Source organism: Papio anubis, chromosome 3 (assembly GCF_008728515.1).
Source record: "Papio anubis isolate 15944 chromosome 3, Panubis1.0, whole genome shotgun sequence".
In the NCBI taxonomy this organism is placed as follows: domain Eukaryota; kingdom Metazoa; phylum Chordata; class Mammalia; order Primates; family Cercopithecidae; genus Papio; species Papio anubis.
Window position 1 is genome coordinate 4477963 of NC_044978.1, and position 18345 is coordinate 4496307.

An 18345-nucleotide genomic window follows, 5' to 3' on the forward strand; every position below is an offset into this window, starting at 1 on the left:
ATTTAAAAGGCCTTTATGTTTTCCTCTTCATAAATCTTGTTTTCCTGGAAAAGGCTTTTTCCCAGTCAACTGAATTACTTTTCTCCACTCTGTCTTGCCACTCTTGGTGCATGTATGAAAGATCCTAAAATGACATCTGGTGGCCTGGGGCTCCTTGGGAAAACCAAAAAAGTGCCACAAATCCCATTCTGGGAAAAAATCTCTGTTTCCCTTATGGAACCCTGGAATTAGAGGTGAATAAGTACCTTTCAAAATCTGTCTTTGTCTTCCAGCTACACTTGTTTATTAGGCCATGGAAATTGTTTTCCTAGCCTTTGTTCTTAAAGGGCCTCACCCAAAGGCCAATAATCCAATTGGGAAATTAGAAAAAAAAATGTTATAACTACTGGATTTTCTTCTGGGTGTCTGTGTGGCTATACATGTGTTGTGTGCAATGTCTACTAAAAGAGCTCTAATTAATTGGCCTAATAAAAATCAGTGCTTAAATCAAATATTTTTACGGGAAAAGTAAAAGCTATGCAATCTTTCAGTTCATGAGACTTTACTACGTACTGGCACAGTAAGATCAGAAATGTCTTAAGAACTGCCTGCATACATTTTTGCTTTCATTTATTGATCAAGCAGTTTCATACTTATCTCTGCCAAATACTGTAAGGTGTCAAAATCTAGCATACAGGCTACAAAATTATAACTCAGCCCAGACAGAATAATCTTTGCTTGTGTAATTTTTTAATAAATGAAACATTAATATTGGTCTAATAAAGTTAGCTGCATCTTGAACTATTTAGTGAAATACCCTAACTTCTAATCTTGTGGCTTTAGGCAGTCTAGTCCACAGACATAAAGGAAGTTTGTTTTGGGAAAGGATTGTTACTATCTTTGTTTCAAAGCTACACTGTAAACTAAGTTAATACATAAAAATAGATAAGGCCTGGGGACATGTGAAATTAGCCATACCCCCTAGCTATGCAAATGATATTAAAGAAAAGATAATTTATATAAAAAAGTATCTTATATGGTAAATTCTTGTCCTAAGGTAAATTAACTGATTGTTTAAAGAGAGGGATGTTTACAACAAATCAGAAAGTCGAGGCATGTCAGAGATTGTCTGTGTAAGTTGTGAAAAATTTTATAAAAGGGAATTCATATAAGAAATGTTGTACAATTTAAAAGTGATTAAGCCTCCTGAATGCTTTATAAAATGCTACTATAACTCTTAGCTGTACAACCTGCCTGCTTCACAGCTAGAGAAGGCCCAGGCCACACAGAGTCAAATGCTGGAATAAGTCAGACCTTATCTGCACTTCTGTCCAGGTCCTCAGCTCTCCACCTGGTACATAATTAAAATCCCAAACTTACCAACAAAAGTAAAGGTTGCTAAAAGTTAACAGTGTAATATGTATTTAAGACTATTGAAAAAACATTTTACATATACTTTTAGTAAAAAGATTATAAGGAGGCATAGGAATGTGGATTTTTACCTAGATTAAAAGGTTAAAGAATTGTTTTAAGTTGAATAAAATAAAAAAGAAGGTTTACGCAAGTTTTGGAAGGTTAATTGTAAAGGAAATTCTGTGTGTAAACATATTGGCTAAAGTTGAGGGAGTATCATCCAGTTTTTCTGTAAACTGAGCATTAAAATAAAAGCACAACGGGTTTTTCTTAAAGCACTAACCTGCTCCTTAACAAAAATTATAAAGGGTTAAAAAGGGTCTATAAAAATCTTACCTTATGGTCAAACATTAAAATTGGGTAAATGTGTCTACCAGGTTTATTAAAAATTGAGTTTAACATTAATAGCACACTAATATAAAAGTAAAATTTGGCTTATTTGGTATAAAATCATATAGGAAGCATTGTCAAATCCAATGCTTGTTCGGCTTTCTTTGGGCTATGTTTGCATAAATAAGTTATTGGTATATGTTCCAATGTTATGGGAGACTCCTATAATTCTGATATATCTTAATGTAGGTTATCAGTAGTAATTATAATTGTTGTGTTAAAATTACTTTGTGCCACAGAGGTAACAGATTTCCTTGTCCATTGTGTCTTTAACGATGGCTACCCTAAAACTTTTGGTCCTCCATAAACAATTGTTGTCTTGTTTTGGTCCTCTTTAGAAGGTGGTTTTATAATCAGCTATAAGGCTCTAACAGGTGCTCTTAAATGCAGGTTTCTGATAACTTTGGAGATTGTGACATCAGAATAGAAGAAAAATGTTCAGGACTCTTGAATAGCTAAAACGTTCGTTAATGTCAAGCAGGACAGGAATTAACTGCATGAATGGAACTAACAGGGAACTGGAGTGATCTTTCTAACGTTTTGCTTAAAATATTGCTAATCCTTTGTTTTGCTTTTCAAAGTCAAAGTAACTTTTCTTTTGAGCTACTGACAGCTTTTAGCAATATAGTATACTCCCATGAACAAAATTTGAAGCATACTTGTTTCTCTCTACCTGATTTTCTTTAGAATTTGGAAACTATCTCTGAGTATTCTTAAGTTATGGCAATATAGTTATTTGCATAAGTGCAATAAGAATTTGTTTTCTTTTGTAACAGGGCACAGTTGGAAAAAGTGGTTATTTTACCAAGGCTTTGACTGGAATGGTGTGCTTTCCTTTAAGGAATCAAACTTGACTTATGAAGCCAATAAAGCCCTCAGAAAACTGGCCTCATATACTGTGTACACAGTTCCTGTACAGGGTTTCTGAACTGTGGTAAGTAAAGAAGGTCACTTTCTGACAGGCCAGGAACCCCAAGTTATCCTGGAACCTCAAGAGGAGAAACATCACCCAACTCATAGGTATCTGACGGTAAAAATCCATGACTGGGCTTGGGTTTAAAAAGGTCTTATCTCAGATTCCTTCTACGGAACAAAGTTTCATCAAAGCCAATTTAAAAGTCCTATTTAACAAATAATTCTTCTTACTGTGCTGTATGCAAATAATTAAACCAAGTATAATACAGCAAATCAGTCCTACCATGATGTGTCTTTTTTTTTTTTTTTTTTTTTTTGAGATGGAGTCTCACATTGTCGCTCAGGCTGGAGTGTAGTGGCACGATCTTGGCTCACTGCAACCTCCGCCTCCTGGGTTCAAGTGATTCTTCTGCCTTAGCCTCCCAAGTAGCTGGGACTACAGGCGCGTGCTATCACATCCAGCTATTTTTTTGTATTTTTAGTAGAGACGAGGTTTCACTGTGTTGGCCAGGATGGTCTCAAACGCCTGACCTCATGATCCACCCGCCTCAGTCTCTGAGATTACAGAGTGAGCTGGGATTGCAGGCATGAGCCACCACACCCGGCGATTTGTCTTTTACTAACGGTTACTTACAGAAAATTACACATGGACCTTTCCAAACAAGCGCCTCTGTCTCTCATTGGGTGAGGAATGTTGTTTCTATCTCAATCAATTGGGCCTAGTAAGAGACAAACTGCTGAAAAACTTAAAGAAAGGGCTAAAAAGCTAAGGGAATACCAAAATAACCAAACGGATTCTTGGTTTGGAAACAAAATCATAGCATGGGTGATCCCATTCCTGGGCCCTCTCCTAATAATATGCCTAGGACTAATGTTCTTACCCTGCCTAATTAACCTTTTTCAAAAATTTTTAAATGACAGGATTATGGCTATTTCACAGATAACTACCCAAAAACATCTACAGATGGCATTACTCCTACAGTCAATTTAAGACCAGAAAATTCTCCGTCCCCTCATCAGCAGGAAGTAGCCAGAAAGAACACGCCACCCCTTGTCCTTTTTATAACTACAGGGTCTGGAGTGACAGAGCAGGAACATCGCCATCTTGGACAAGCACTGCCATTCTAAAGATCCCCTTGATCAAAAACCACCTAAATACAAAGGGCATCAGCCTAATAGTTAAGGTCAGTAAGACCACAAACCACAAATGACATCTCCAACTAGAAACATTCCAACCCTAAGATAAACCCCTCCCCGATCAGAGACATGCCAGCCCCGAGATAACCTTCCCTCTGGCCAGAGACATGTCAGCCCCAAGATAACCTCCCCTCTGGCCAGAAATATTCCAACCCTGCAATAAACTTCTCCTCCACACAGAAACATTCCAAGCCTGTCATAAGCTCTCTCACCCTAAAACCCTTAAATACTCTTAGTCTGTAAGAGGGAGTGCTCCTGATCAAAAAAAAATCTGCCAGAAGCCCCTCTCAGGTTTATTCTCCAAAATAAGTCTGTCTTTGACTGTTGAGCTGCTTTTTGTGTTTCTTTCCTCTTTATTTAACTCTTACATTAGCAAGTTTTCTTTTGGAGCATTTTAATTTCTTCTGACTTCTTTAAACTCCAAAATATTTCCTTTAACCCCTCCTGCATTCCCTACCTCTCCTCATTTTTTCCCCATCTCTTCTCTCTTCTAGGGCTATAGTTCTACTGGTTTTCTTAACTGGTCTAACCCATAAATGTCCCACCCTACAGACTTTCTGTCTTCGCTTTTTAGGAGTCAGACCAGAGATGTGTCTAAAACAGACAGAGGGCAGGAGGTCTCTGACTCAATGCCAGCAGGAGGGAACATGTAGGTCAGAGGATAAAAGGGCAAGAAGAAATACATACAACCACAGACAAGGTTATTCACGTTTACTTTTTATTCTATTTAAGGTCTTGTATATTAAAAGATGTTACTTTTATTCTATTTAAGGTCCTGTATATTAAAAGATAAAGATGTGCATCAAATTTGGCTCACATAATATGCACCCACCTAAACATATTTAAAAGCTTATCCAATAAAAAGGAGCAGAAAGTTAAATGTGACTCACCGTCTCATCCTTGTTGGAAATCATCTGTGAGGCATGTTTCTCTTCCTCTTTTATCAACAATTTCTCATACAGGTCACTGACAATAAATGAAGGGTAATACCTATCCTTTAGGATCTCATAAACATCTCCCTGGATTTTGTAGAATACTTCAATACCTTTATTTCCTACAAGACACTGCTGAATTTCTTTGTAAAGTGATTTTTCCACAGATATTTCTTTGCTCTCCACAAAGAAATTCTGATAAATTTCACCAACTAATTGTGGAATTTCATTCTGAAAAGACAGGAAGATAAAGAAAAGTAAGACATATCTCTGAGAAAAATTATTTTTCTCTGAATTCTCTGCATTTGAAAGTCAGAAGAAAGACACTTAAGGTGCACCCTGGTATGTAGAATTTTGTGTCCATATTCAGGATCCAGGGGCAAATGTCAGATCCTAAAAAAAAAAAAAAAAAAAAAAAAAAACTGGTTCTTTAAATGAACATGTTAAACAGTCAACACCTGCAATTTCTTTTAACCACTGGAGGCGGGAAAAACAGAATAACAGTTCTCCTCCTGTAATAGATTCCTTTTCATAAATCTGAATTCCGCAAGAAAAAAATGTGTTAGCTAATATCAATTTAACTTTTTACCTAATATTACCCAATATAAGTAACTAGAAGTGCCATTTCTCATCCCAGAAAGAAGTCAATATAATAACTGTGTAACTCAGAAAAACACTCTTCAGAATGACTACTTCAGAATGATTATGTCCTCGTCAAGCTTATATTAGACAGCTTTGTCTTCAGCAATGAGCCTGGGTCATCACCAGCCTACTTCAGAAATGCAAAACCTCTCTTCAGATTAACATAATCTTTATAGTTCCTCTAAAGGCATTGCATTAACTCTAGGAATGTTATGCAAAGTTTTCGACAACAGTAAAGAGCAAAAGCATACAACTTAATGAACATAACTAATTTAACATACATCCCAGAATGTCCAAATCAATGTTGCTAGATCAAAAAAATAAGGCTATTTCAAGGAAGCTATATGCTCTTATTCCATTGAAAAATTTCAAATTCTCTTCCATAGTTTAGGAAAAACTTTTTAGATTGCTCTTTACAATATTCCTTTGAGAACAACCAGAAGTTATTTGTAGTCAAAACTGGTGATTAAAATGAGTAACAGAGTTAGCAAATACAATATTGGATAAAATTAGGTAATTTGGGGCTTGTAAATTAACAATAAAAGGCATTCCTAAGAAGATTTAAAGACTGGATTTAGTTCCTTAACAAATATAGTTTATGATTTACGATATATTTTAAACTGGCAGTCTATTCTAGCAACATTCATATGCGAATGAGTAATTCAATGTACAAAATGCTCTTGGTGTTTCCCCCTGCCTTCCCCAAAACCAAATCTTGTTCTGTTGCCCAGGCTGGAGTGATCTTGGCTCACTGCAACCTCTGCCTTCCTAGGTTCAAGCAATTCTCCTGCCTCAGCCTGCCAGGTGGCTGGGATTACAGGCGTGCACCACCATGCCTGGCTAACTTTTGTATTTTTAGTAGAGTCGGGGTTTCACCATGTTGGCCAGGCTGGTCTTGAACTCCTGACCTTGTGATCTGCCCACCTTGGCCTCCCAAAGTGCTGGGATTATAGGCGTGAGCCAACGCGTCCGGCCTCTTCGTACTTATTTTAATAAACCTCTCACAATAGTATATACTGATCACATATGTCACGTTATAGATATTGTGTATGTTTATAGACATATACATACATATACAGTTGTACCTTGGGATCTATGGAAGATAGGTTCTAAGATCTCCTGAAGATACCAAAATCCGAGGACATTCAAGTCCCTGATATAAAATGGTGCAGTGTTTTCACATATAACCATGTACATTCTCTCGTGTACTTTAAATCCTCTCTAGATTACTTATACCTAATAACATGTAAATGCTCCGTAAATGATTGTGATTTTGTAGTTTTAGGAAATAATGACAAGGAAAAGGGTCTGTACATATTCAGTACAGATGCAGTTTTTTCCCCCCAAATATTTTCAGTCCATGGTTGGTTGAGTCTACAGATATAGAACCCACAGATAAGGAAGGCTGACTGTATACATAAAGACTGTGTACACATAATTCTTAAATATATATTGCCAAATGCAAAGCACAATGCTGATTATTGGGATCTTCATTGCAAGATGTATGTGTACCCAAAAACATTTTTGTTTTCCTTTATTCATATTTAAATTGAAATAAAAGCTACGTGTGGTGGCTCATGTCTGTAATCCCAGTACTTTGGGAGGCCCACACAGACAGATCACCTGAAGTTAGGAGTTTGTGACTAGCCTGGCCAACATGGTAAAACCCTGTCTCTATTAAAAATACAAAAATTAGCTGGGTGAGGTAGCATGTGCCTGTAGTCCCAGCTACTTGGGAGTGTGAGGAAGGAGAATTGCTTGAATCTGGGAGGTGGAGGTTGCAATGAGCCGAGATGGCCCCACTGCACTCCAGCCTGGGTAAAAGACTGAGACTCCATCTCAAAAAAAAAAAAAAAAAAAAAAAAAAAATTGAAATAAAAGGCAAAGTATGAAACATGCACATTATGATATTATAAATGGCAAGATTATGAGACTGAAGTGTAGGTGAGGGGACCAAATTCATTATAATAGCAATGTGGATATGTATATGCCTTTTTATAATGTGTAAAAAAAAATACTCAAAACTAAATTCAGTCTCTTGGTACATTTATAAAACCTTTTTTCCCTTGACTACACATTCAAAAGCATCTTCTGCAAAAACATAATGTAATTTTATTTGCCATTATGGGCTAGAACACAATGTCAATATTGTATTTGGTTTAAAAGATTCTTTTAATGTATACTTATCTTGAGAAAAACAGATACACTGTCTCACATGCCAAGTTTACATCAGCTAGTGATTAATATTCCTTTCAGCCTACACATACTACCTTGTTAGCATTCTTTAAATGTTCCACAGATTCCCAAAAACTAATCAGAGCTCTCTTGTCCATCCTTTCCATGTACATTCCAAAGTGCTCTCTGTAGAAAGTATTGGCCAAGATATCTTCAAACTGAAGAATCTATGGAGAGAATTTAAGGACACGTTTTTAAAAATCAAATTTTAAACATCAGTTAGCTTTAACTTCCAATGGACTAATTTCTACAATTAGGGTAAAAATGCATTTTTTTAAAGGAATAAAGTAAAATTTTATTGTAGTAATTCACAACGTATTTAAGTAAACGCACAGGTTCGTTACATAAGCATGCGTGTGCCAGGGCGTTTTGCTGTATCTATTGACCAGTCCTCTAGGTTCTCTCCCCTTGTCCGCCCACCCCACAATAGGCCCTGGTGTGTGCTGTTCCCCTCCCTGTGTCCATGTGTTCTCATTGTTCAGCTCCCACTTATGAGTGAGAACGTGTGATTTTGGTTTTCTGTTCCTGTGTTAGTTTGCTGAGGATGATGGCTTCTGGCTTCATCCATGTCCCTGCAAAGGACATGATCTCACTCCTTTTTATGGCTGCGTAGTATTCTGTGGTATATATGTACCACATTTTCTTTATCTAGTCTATCACTGATGGGCATTTGGGCTGCTTCCATGACTTTGCTATTGTAAATAGTGCTGTAATAAACATGTATGTGCATGTGTCTTTATAGCAGAACGATCTATATTCCCTTGTGTACATACGCAGTAATGGTATTGCTGGGTCAAATGGTATTTCTGGTTCTAGATCCTCAAGGAACTGTCATACTGTCTTCCAAAATGGTTGAAGTAATTTACATTCCCACCAACAGTGTAAAAGTGTTCCTATTTCTCCACAGCCTCGTCAGCATCTGTTGTTTCTCGACTTTTTAATAATTGCCATTCTGACTGGTGTAAGATGGTATCTCATTGTGGTTTTGATTTACATATCTCTAACAATCAGTGATGTTGAGCTGAAAACATGCATTTTTTAAAGTCAGAGTGGATGTAACATAGTACTGGTAAACTGAAATATCTCTTACTACATTTTAAATGGAATAAAGCTTACTGAATATTCGAAATGCACATACTGAAAAAATAGCAATTTCCTATTACCCATTCACTCATTCAACAAAGATTTATTTGGCATTGCAAATAAGAAAGTGTCCGAGACAGGTCTCCATCAGTTTAGAAGTTTATTTTGCCAAGATTAAGGACATGTCTGGAAGAAATAAACATGGAGTCACAGAAAGTCTGTGGTCTGTGCCTTTCTCCAAAGATGACTTTGAGTGCTTCAATATTTAAAGGGGAAAAGTGGGCTGGAGGGGAAAGGAGAGTATGGTAATCCACACGTTCCAAGCAAAAAGGAGCAGGCAGGGCAATAGTCAATTGCGTAATCCTCTGACGCTCAGTAAATCGGCACTTTACACAAGATAAGATGAACACAGAGTAGCTACCTGTGGAGATATCAAACCTTCTATCTGTAGCTTCTGCTTAGGAACAAAAGGAAAAGCAGCTTCCTGCATGACTCAGCTTTCAGCTTAATTTTTTTCATATCCTTTGCCCACTTTTTGGTGGGGTTGTTTTTTTCTTGTAAGTTTGTTTAAGTTCTTTGTAGATTCTGGATATTAGACCTTTATCAGATGGGCAGATTGCAAAAATTTTCTCCCATTCTATAGGCTGCCGGGGCAGGCATTTTCTAACAGCTCCTAGTAACTAACTTAAGGACATGGATATCCCTTGCTACAGACCATTAATAATTCATTTCTATAAATATTTCAGACCAATAATATTTAGTTAGTTTACTAGCTGTGGAACACTAGAACATGTGTCTTTATGTAAAGTCTACCAGTGAAGCATTTTGAAGCACAAAATCCTAACTGTACATGCTCCAAAGGAGTTTAAAGGAACCCGTATCAATTTGGCTAGGGAAGATGGGCCAACAATTCCAGCATCAACAGAAAGGGCCAGGAAACCCTTTCACACTCAAGTCAAGTTCTGGGCTGCATTCGACAGTGTTCATTTTGGATTGGCCTTGGATCAAATAAGGAAAATGATACGCAGATTGGCATAAGGATCTGCCATTTATTGCTGCTGATTTCCAAACTCCATGTACTCCTATTTCCATTTCCTCTTCAACCCTATGTTAACTCTTCCTTCTATCTTTCCATTTTGGGGCCACTGGTGGTTGCAAAAAAAATAAGGCAACACAGACTTTTTGTTTTCAAAACAAAGCAAGACAGGAAGGCAACACTGTGAAGTTAAAGTTGCTCAGGCTTTGGAAGTAGATATACTGAGGTTTGAATCCTGACTCCACTACTTTCCAGTTCTGTGAGCTCTATGTTACTCCATCACTCTGAGTCTCAGTTTTTTCACCCATAAAATGTGAATGATACCACCTACTTTCCAGGTTGTTCTGAGACTTACTAATAATAACTGTTCTGAACCAACAAAGACAACAACAAAAACTAATCAGGAAGAGCCTGAACCAGGAGAAAGAGAAGGCAAAATAATAAGTGCCAAAAATCAGAATAGTTAAGAGGTCACTTTCTAGTTATATAAATATGGATAAAAGGATTAGCAGTGATTCTCAACTGGGATCCAAAGAGAAATTACAAAGGACACAAAAAAGTTTTGTGGGTGATGGATATGTTTATTATCTTGATTGTGGCAATGGTTTAATTGAATATATGTGTATGTCAAAACTTACCAAATTGTACACTTTAAATATGAGCAGTACACTGCATGTCACCATACCTTAATTAAGCTGTTTTAAAAACAAATATTCCATTAAGCCTTAATAATAGCATTGCAAAGAAACGAAGTAGACAATGATTATACTAAGGACCCACTGTCAGGAGAACATATACTGACATTATCTTTGTGAGTTACAGATTGCTGGATCTGATTTCCCAGTATTTTTGTTAAGGACTTTTCTGTCTAGGGTCATGAGGGACACCATTCTGTAGTTTTTTTCCTCTGGTTTGGTATCAGTTACGCTAGCCTCCTCCTAGGATGAGATGAAGTGCTCCCTTCTCCGTTTTTTGAAAGAATATGGTTAAGATTGGTATTATCTCTTCCTTACTTGTTTTATAGAATTTACCAGTGAGGCCGGGCACAGTGGCTCATGCCTGTAATCTGAGCACTTTGGAAGGCCAAAGAGGGCGGATCACCTGAGGTCAGAAGATGGAGACCAGCCTGGCCACCACAGTGAAGCCCTGTCTCTACTAAAAATACAAACGTCAGCTGGGTATGGTGCTGCACGCCTGTAATTCCAGCTATTCAGGAGGCTGAGGGAGGAGAATCGCTTGAATCTGGGAGGCAGAGGGTGCAGTGAGCTGAGATCGCACCACTGGCACTCCAGCCTGGGCAACAGAGGAAGACTCCATCTCAAAAAAAAAGAAAAAGAAAAAAGAAAATCACCAGTGAAATGATCTGAGTCTGGAGTTTTGTGAGAAGCTTTTAAATTATTATCATATTCTTCAATAAACTGTGGGTTATTCTGAGTTTCTATTTCTTTTTGTCTTTTTTTTTTTTTTTTTTTTTGAGATGGAGTCTCACTGTCACTCAGGCTGGAGTGCAATGGCGTGATCTCGGCTCACTGCAACCTCCACCTCCTGGGTTCAAGTGAATCTCCTGCTTCAGCCTCCTGAGAAGCTGGGATTACAGACGCCCACCACCATGCCCGGCTAATTTTTGTACTTTTAGTAGACACAGGGTTTCACCAAGTTGGCCAGGATGGTCTCGATTTCTTGACCTCAAGATCCACCCACCTCAGCCCCCAAAGTGTTGGGATTCCAGGCGTGAACCACTGCGTCCGGCCTCTATTTCTTTTTGAATCAGTTTTGGTAATTTGTGTCTTCCAGGGAATTTGTCTATTTCATTTAAATTGTCAAATTTATTGGCTTGAAGTTGTTCACATTATTCCCTTAGCATCCTTTGAATGTATGTGGCATCTGTAGTGATGTCCTATTTCATTTCTAATATTTGTAATTCACATCTTCTGGCTTTCCTTCCTTCTAGTTATTTTGGTTTTTATTTATAGCTTCTTTAAAAAATTTTTTTAAAGTTTTCTTTTTTTTTTGGTAGAGAGGGGAGTCTTGTTATGTTGCCCAGGCTGGTCTCTAACTCCTGGCCTCAAGCAATCCTCCTGTCTTCGCCTGCCACAGTGCTGGGATTACAGGCATGAGCCCCCTCACTGGGCCAATTCATAGCTTCTTAGAAGATTAGATCACTGATTTCATACCCTTCTTCTCTTCTGCTGTAAGCATTAAAAAGTACAGTTGACCCTTGAGCAACATGAGTTTGAGCTGCACAGGTCCACTTGTACAAGATTTTCTTCCACATCTGCCGCCCCGAGACAGCAAGACTAACCCCTCTTCTTCCTCCTCCTCTGCCTAGACAATGTGAAGATGATGCGGATGAAAATCCCTGTGATGATCCACTTCCAGTGAGTAGTAAAAATAACTTCTCTTCCTTATGATTTTCTTAGTAACATTTTCATTTTCTTCATAGCCTACTTTATTGTAACAGTACAGTATATAATACATATACAAGATCTGTGTTAACTGACTGTTATTGGTAAGGCTTCCGGTTAATAGTAGGATATGGGTAAACTTTTGGAGACTCTATAGTTATATGTGAATTTTTGCTCAGAGGAGGGTCAGCACTCCTAACCCCCACATTGTTCAAGGCCAACTGTAAATAATTCCTCTAAGTGCTGCTTTAACTGCACAATATATCCCACAATATATATATCATAATATATCCCACAAATAATTGATATATTGCATATTCACTCCATTGAAAATAGTTTCTAATTTTCCTTAGAATTTCTTCTTTGATGAAAGCCTTATTTAGATACGCTACTAATATTTCCAAATATTTGGGAATTTTCCACATCTTCCTATTACTGATATTACTGAGGGGGAATGTTAACATTTCCAACTGTACTTGTGAAATTTTTTCTCATTTTTGTCAGGTTTTGCTTCATGTACACTCTCAAGGTCTCCCTACTGATTAAGAACATCTGATTATTATATCTTCCTAATGAACTGACTCCTTTATCATAATGAAATGTTCTTCATCTCTGGTTCTACTCCTTGTTCTGAAGTCTGACATTCACAATAGCTACTCTAGAGTTCTTCTGCTTAGTATTCACATGTCTTCTTCCCTCTTACTTCCAACCTATCTGTGCCTTTAGGTTTAGTTTCTTGTAAGCAACATATAACTGTCTTGCCTTTTTAAAAATTCACTCTGAATCTTTATTTTAATTGGAGGATTAACCTGATTTGGAAGTCGAAATTCTGAAATAAAGTTAATGGTAATTCTTCTGGATCAGATATGATGAGGTCATAGCAAAAGTTTTCTTCCCACTCATGAAGACATCAGAATGGCCCCAAACTAACCAAAGTCTTACCTTTCAAATAGCAAATGACTATAACTATTGGAATTCTGTCTCATCTTAGCCTTCCATCCTGAAGATTAGAGGAAATGATTTTACTCTGAGGATGAATTACTGCAACAGAAATGAGTTTCTCTTTTCCTGAATGTCTGGAAAGAACGAATCAAAAATGGATCTGGCACTCTGGATTAAGTCTACTTCTAGTAGACACTGCCGGACAGACAACCTGCACTGAAATCACATTTAATTCTCCTAAAACGAGTTTCCATTATCTTTCTTGAGATCTTCCTGTACCACACATCTAAAAGCGTATCATCTTTTGACTAGGTAGCAAGCCATTATGCACTTCTCCTAGGTATTTATCTCATATTTCTACTGGATCACTTACCTTTTTATTTTATAATTACATGGGACTCTTTGAGAGCAGGGATTCTGTCTTATTTATTTTTAATCCTAGTACCTAGCACTGTAACTGAGGTATTGTGGGCCCTCAATAAACGTCTGTTGAATGAATGAATGGGACATAAGACAAAGATCTCATCTATGATAAATGTGGCTAGAAATTAATCTAAGAGCCCCAAAACAAAAAGCTAATAAGGAGGAGGAAGGGAGCAACATTCAACCTGTCAAATCTATCATCTCTCTGATTCACCAAAATGTTACGTTTCCATCTAGAACACAGAGCCAGTATCTCAAAAAATTTTATTTTATTTTATTTTGCTAATAGCAAAATCAACAGACTTCCTGTGGCTAGAGGATCTCTCTATAAAAACAAGAGCTCCTTGGAGCTGCACTCGCACCACTTGTGTAAGGTGCTGCAGAACTTCGGCCTGCAAGTGGGCTGGCCCCTGCCTGCAGAGGCCTCGCACCACTCTGTGTAAGACACTGCAGAACCCTGCCCAAAAGTGGGCTGGCCCTGCCTGCAGAGGCCTCGCACCACTTGTGTAAGACGCTGACCAACCCGGACGGCGTGGGCTGGCCCTGCCTGCAGAGGCTCTCGCACCACTTGTGTAAGATGCTGCAGAACCCTGGCCCGTGCGGGGCTGGCCCTGCCCGCAGAGGCTCTAGCCGAGACTGGCCAGAAACAAGAAGAAAGCCAAGGCTTATCAGCGGAATAGGGAGGCAGGGGAACATCACAGATGAGTAGCTGAAGTAGAACCGAGAGCTACACAGGAAAGAATCAAGAGACTGAAAACCACAACAAGTGAGGTTAGAGGCTGTGGTGTGAGTAACATTACACCAATGTTGGCCTCTCTGTAGCTAAAGGACACACGACAGGAGAGGAGTCTGGCATCTGCTTTGAGGTCCTGTTCTTTCCATGGCACAGCTAAGCTCCTGGGCGGGTCATGGGGCTGCTTCCTTCTATCTTAGCATGCTCCAGGTCTTGGAAGACAAGTCTGGTCCTTCAGAGTCAGGACAGGCACTGAGGTAGGGCTAAAACACTTCCCTGAGCTCCGTGATTTGGTTGGTATTGACAGACAGCCTGAAGTCTGACAGGACAAAAACCGTCAGAGAGATGGTATGTTTCAGTGAGAAAGCACTCAGATTTGCAAACCAACCAGATCTGGGCTTTTATCTAGTTCTACCTTTTCCTATCTATGTGGTTTTAGGTAAGATACGTAAATTCACCATTTCATCACCTGAAAAATGAAGATATCAAGTAGAAATTTCATAATATTGTGGCAAGAGTTAAGTAAAATAATTGGAAGATGCCTCCTACTTCATAGGTGGTTATTTCTCAACAACTGATAATGGGAAACTTGACTGGACTCTTGTAAATATAAATATGCTCTTCTGGGTCCTCTGGGCAGGACAAAGGGGAGGTGGAAAAATATACACACATGCGCACACACACGCACACACCCGATGCCTATCTGTCATACCTGTTACCACCCACAGAAGTCAAGGACACCAAGGAATATAGCTCCTTGACTCATAAAGCAAATATGTAAGTGTGTAGTTATGGCACACATGTCTAAGTTCAATACTAAAAAGGTGAAAGTCTTTATATGTAGTTCTATCAGCATTTATAATAAACTTGGTAGGGTCAAAACAAGAAACTATAAAGTTCTACCTTCTGGCTTTGAGGCCCTTCCCCCTCCTCCAGGGCCCCATCCTCTTGCTGGTCATAGGCAGGGCCTCCTAGGATTCGGATTCTCTTCTCACACTGCTTCTTTGCCACAGTCAGTTGGTTGATGTACCTCTTCATGTTCCTGGCCCTCAGGAGATCAGCTTTCATTGCCGCAGTTTCTTTACCTTGAATAGGAGTGAGGAACAGTACCTGGTCAGAGGACAAGGCATGAAAGGACAGAGCGATTCAGAACCAGATCGGTGTCTGCTGTGGGCATTCTGAACCAAGTGGATACTAAACAAAATAACAGAACAGAATCCACAATAAATACATACACACACTCCCAAATACAAATGCCAACCATTTCTAAATCTAATTTCCAAATATACCACTGACAAATCTCACCCAAGGGTAAAACATTTTTTTTAAAAAACCTCGGTACAAATGCACTCACACATCTGTGTGTGGATTCTTTAACATATTTATATGAATGTGTACGTACAAACACTCATTCATAAGCATGTACTGAGTGCTAGTTATGTGTCAAGACACTTGCTAGGCTTTTGAGATTGAAGACCAATTGTTGGCCCTCATGGACCTTTCAGAGTCTAGCAAGTAAGAAATCCAAAGAGAGGAATCCACGCACCTATAACACAGGCTATGAAGAAAATATGCAGATACCATGAACTGTTTAACAGAAGATTCTAACTCAGGCTTCTTTGAGGAAATTAAATTTAAACAAACATGAATAATCAGTAGAGTATGGCAGACAGAAAGAATAGCGAATGTGAAAGTGAGAAATAGGCAGGAAAGAGAACAGAGCTTTCGAGGAACTGAAAGAAGGCCGTTAGAGCAGGTGCAAAAGGAGCCAGAAGATCCAAAATAACTCTGATGCTGGCAGGAGCCACGAGGTGCACAGCCTTTCAGGCCAGAGAAAGGACTTTGATCTCTAGCCCAAGAGTACTGAGAAGCCTTAATGGGTTTTAAGCAGGAGTGTGCCATAAATGGATTTGTATCTTTAACGATTACACAGGAAGCAGGATAAAAGATAGGTTGGAAGAAGAAAGACTGCTAGGAGGAGGACAAGCTGGAAGACCATTGCCGTCCAACTGAGGAGGGAGATAATGATGGCCTACACCAGGGTTACGGCAGGCCAGTAGAGAGGACAAGAGGATGTCAGGACCCAGTGACTGGCTGGGCAGGGTAGAGGGCAGGTTGCTGAGAAATTAAAAGGTATCAAATATGGCTCCTAGGTTTCCAACATGAGCAGCCAGGGGGATGGTGGGGCCAAGTACTAAGCTAGAAACACTGGAGAAAAAGGTTTGTGGAAGATGCTAACGCAACTCTGGACAATGTGGCAGGTGGTATTTTTCAAAAACGCCTGCAATGTCTTCCATCTCACATGCTCTTTTTACAATGTCCCTCTAACAATCTCCCTCTGGCAAGTAGAATATATGTTTCCTTTTGTTGAATCTGGTTGGGGTCATGATTATGATGGAAGGGATGCTATGACTTCCAAGACGAGATCATAAAAGACCAAGGACTTGGAGCTCTGGGTCACTATGTGTGGCTCACCTGTCCTGAGGCTTCCATGCTTTGAGGAAGCCTCAACCATCAGTCCTTGGAGAGATCTATATAGAGAGGAACCAGGGCTCCCTGGACCACAGCTCTGGCTGAGATCTCAAGCTCATATTCAGAACCAATGAGGCACCGTGTGAGCACACCATCCTGAAAGTAAACTGTCCCACCCCAGTCAAGCCACTCCAGCTGACGTCACGTGATACAGTCATTACTTCCAAACCCTGCCCAGATTGCAGCTTCATGAGCAAAATAAGTGACTGTTGTTAAAGACACTATGTTTTAGGGTAGTTTGTTACACAGTAAAAGACAACCAAACAGGCAAAATGAGTCTGCGGGCTTCTGAGTACCTAAGTGGAGAGACAAGGTCTAGAGTTCAGAAACATTCAGCTTTGGGACAGTAAATGACATCATGGGAGTGTGTGAGACAACCCAGGAGGAAACAAATAATCCTAGACACAACTGAGATACACCTTACCCTTAAGAGTAAGGGGAAAGAGAAGCTGACAAGGGAGATTGTAAATATATCCTCATAAAAGTAGGTGTTTATCTCTTTATACACTGCTATATCCCCAGCACCTACAACAGTGCCTGGCAGCACAGGAGATACTCATTAATCAGAAGTTGAATGGATCAATGAACTCTCAAATGCTACATTTTGCTAATATGTATCAGGTATTGTGTTATTTCTAGAATTTGGGGCTGAGGAGGAAAGAAAGAGGGTGAGCATCCTCAACTCCTACTCTTCAAGGACTCCCATCTGGCTTCTAACCCTCCCTCCACCAAATCTGCTGTTGCCAAGATCACTAGGGACCCCCAGGTCAAATCCAGTGGAGAGCTTTCAGAAGAGTCTGCAATCAGAGTTAGGTTAGAATCCTGGCTCTGTTACTTACAAGTTATGCCACCTCAAGCAAATATTTTTTTAAATTTAAAACCAGTAACAATGGTTTGTTTCCTTAAGTTGACATATCATTTAAAGCAAAAGCAAAATACTCATACAAGATTAATTTTTAAAAAAATGACTAAACATTGAGCACTACACCTTGCGGAGAACAGGCTGGCTGTGTATATATACCTAAAGGCAAGGGCTGGGGTGAGGGAAGGATGTTTTTGTTTTAAGTGAGACAGAATTGAGCTGGTTTTAATGCTGATGAGAAGAAATCAGTAAAAAGTAAAGAGAGGTGTGGCCAGGCATGGTGGCTCTCACCTGTAATCCCAGCACTTTGGGAGGCTGAGGCAGCAGGGTCACTTGAGGGCAGGTGCTTGGGACCAGCCTGGGCAAAATAACAAAACCCCATCTCCACAAAAAGTTTTTAAAAAACTTAGCTAGGTGTGGCAGTGCATGTCTGTAGTCTCAGATACTCAGGAGGCTGAGGAGGGAGGTTCACTTGAGTCCAGGAATTTGAGGCTGCAGTGAGTGATGATCCTGTACTCCAGCTTGAGCAGCAGAGCAAAATAAATAAATAAATAGAAGTTGAGAAAGGTGACAGACAAGGAATGGTATCCAGAAGACAGGTGAAGAGATCAGAGACCAGCTTTGGA

The 18345-nt window shown here is 39.2% G+C and overlaps 1 protein-coding gene across 2 annotated transcripts in view; it reads right to left on the minus strand.

Annotated features, from left to right (window-relative positions):
- The window catches only part of SNX25 (sorting nexin 25), a 143169-nt gene that overhangs the window by 35591 nt on the left and 89233 nt on the right, over window positions 1-18345 (minus strand). For both annotated transcript variants that reach the window (XM_021938986.2, XM_003899418.4), the window contains exons 7-9: window positions 15229-15410; window positions 7739-7870; window positions 4785-5057 (exon numbers count right to left, since the gene is read on the minus strand). In XM_021938986.2, coding sequence (XP_021794678.1) covers window positions 4785-5057; window positions 7739-7870; window positions 15229-15410 — 587 coding nt within the window. The remainder of the gene's footprint in view (window positions 1-4784; window positions 5058-7738; window positions 7871-15228; window positions 15411-18345) is intronic.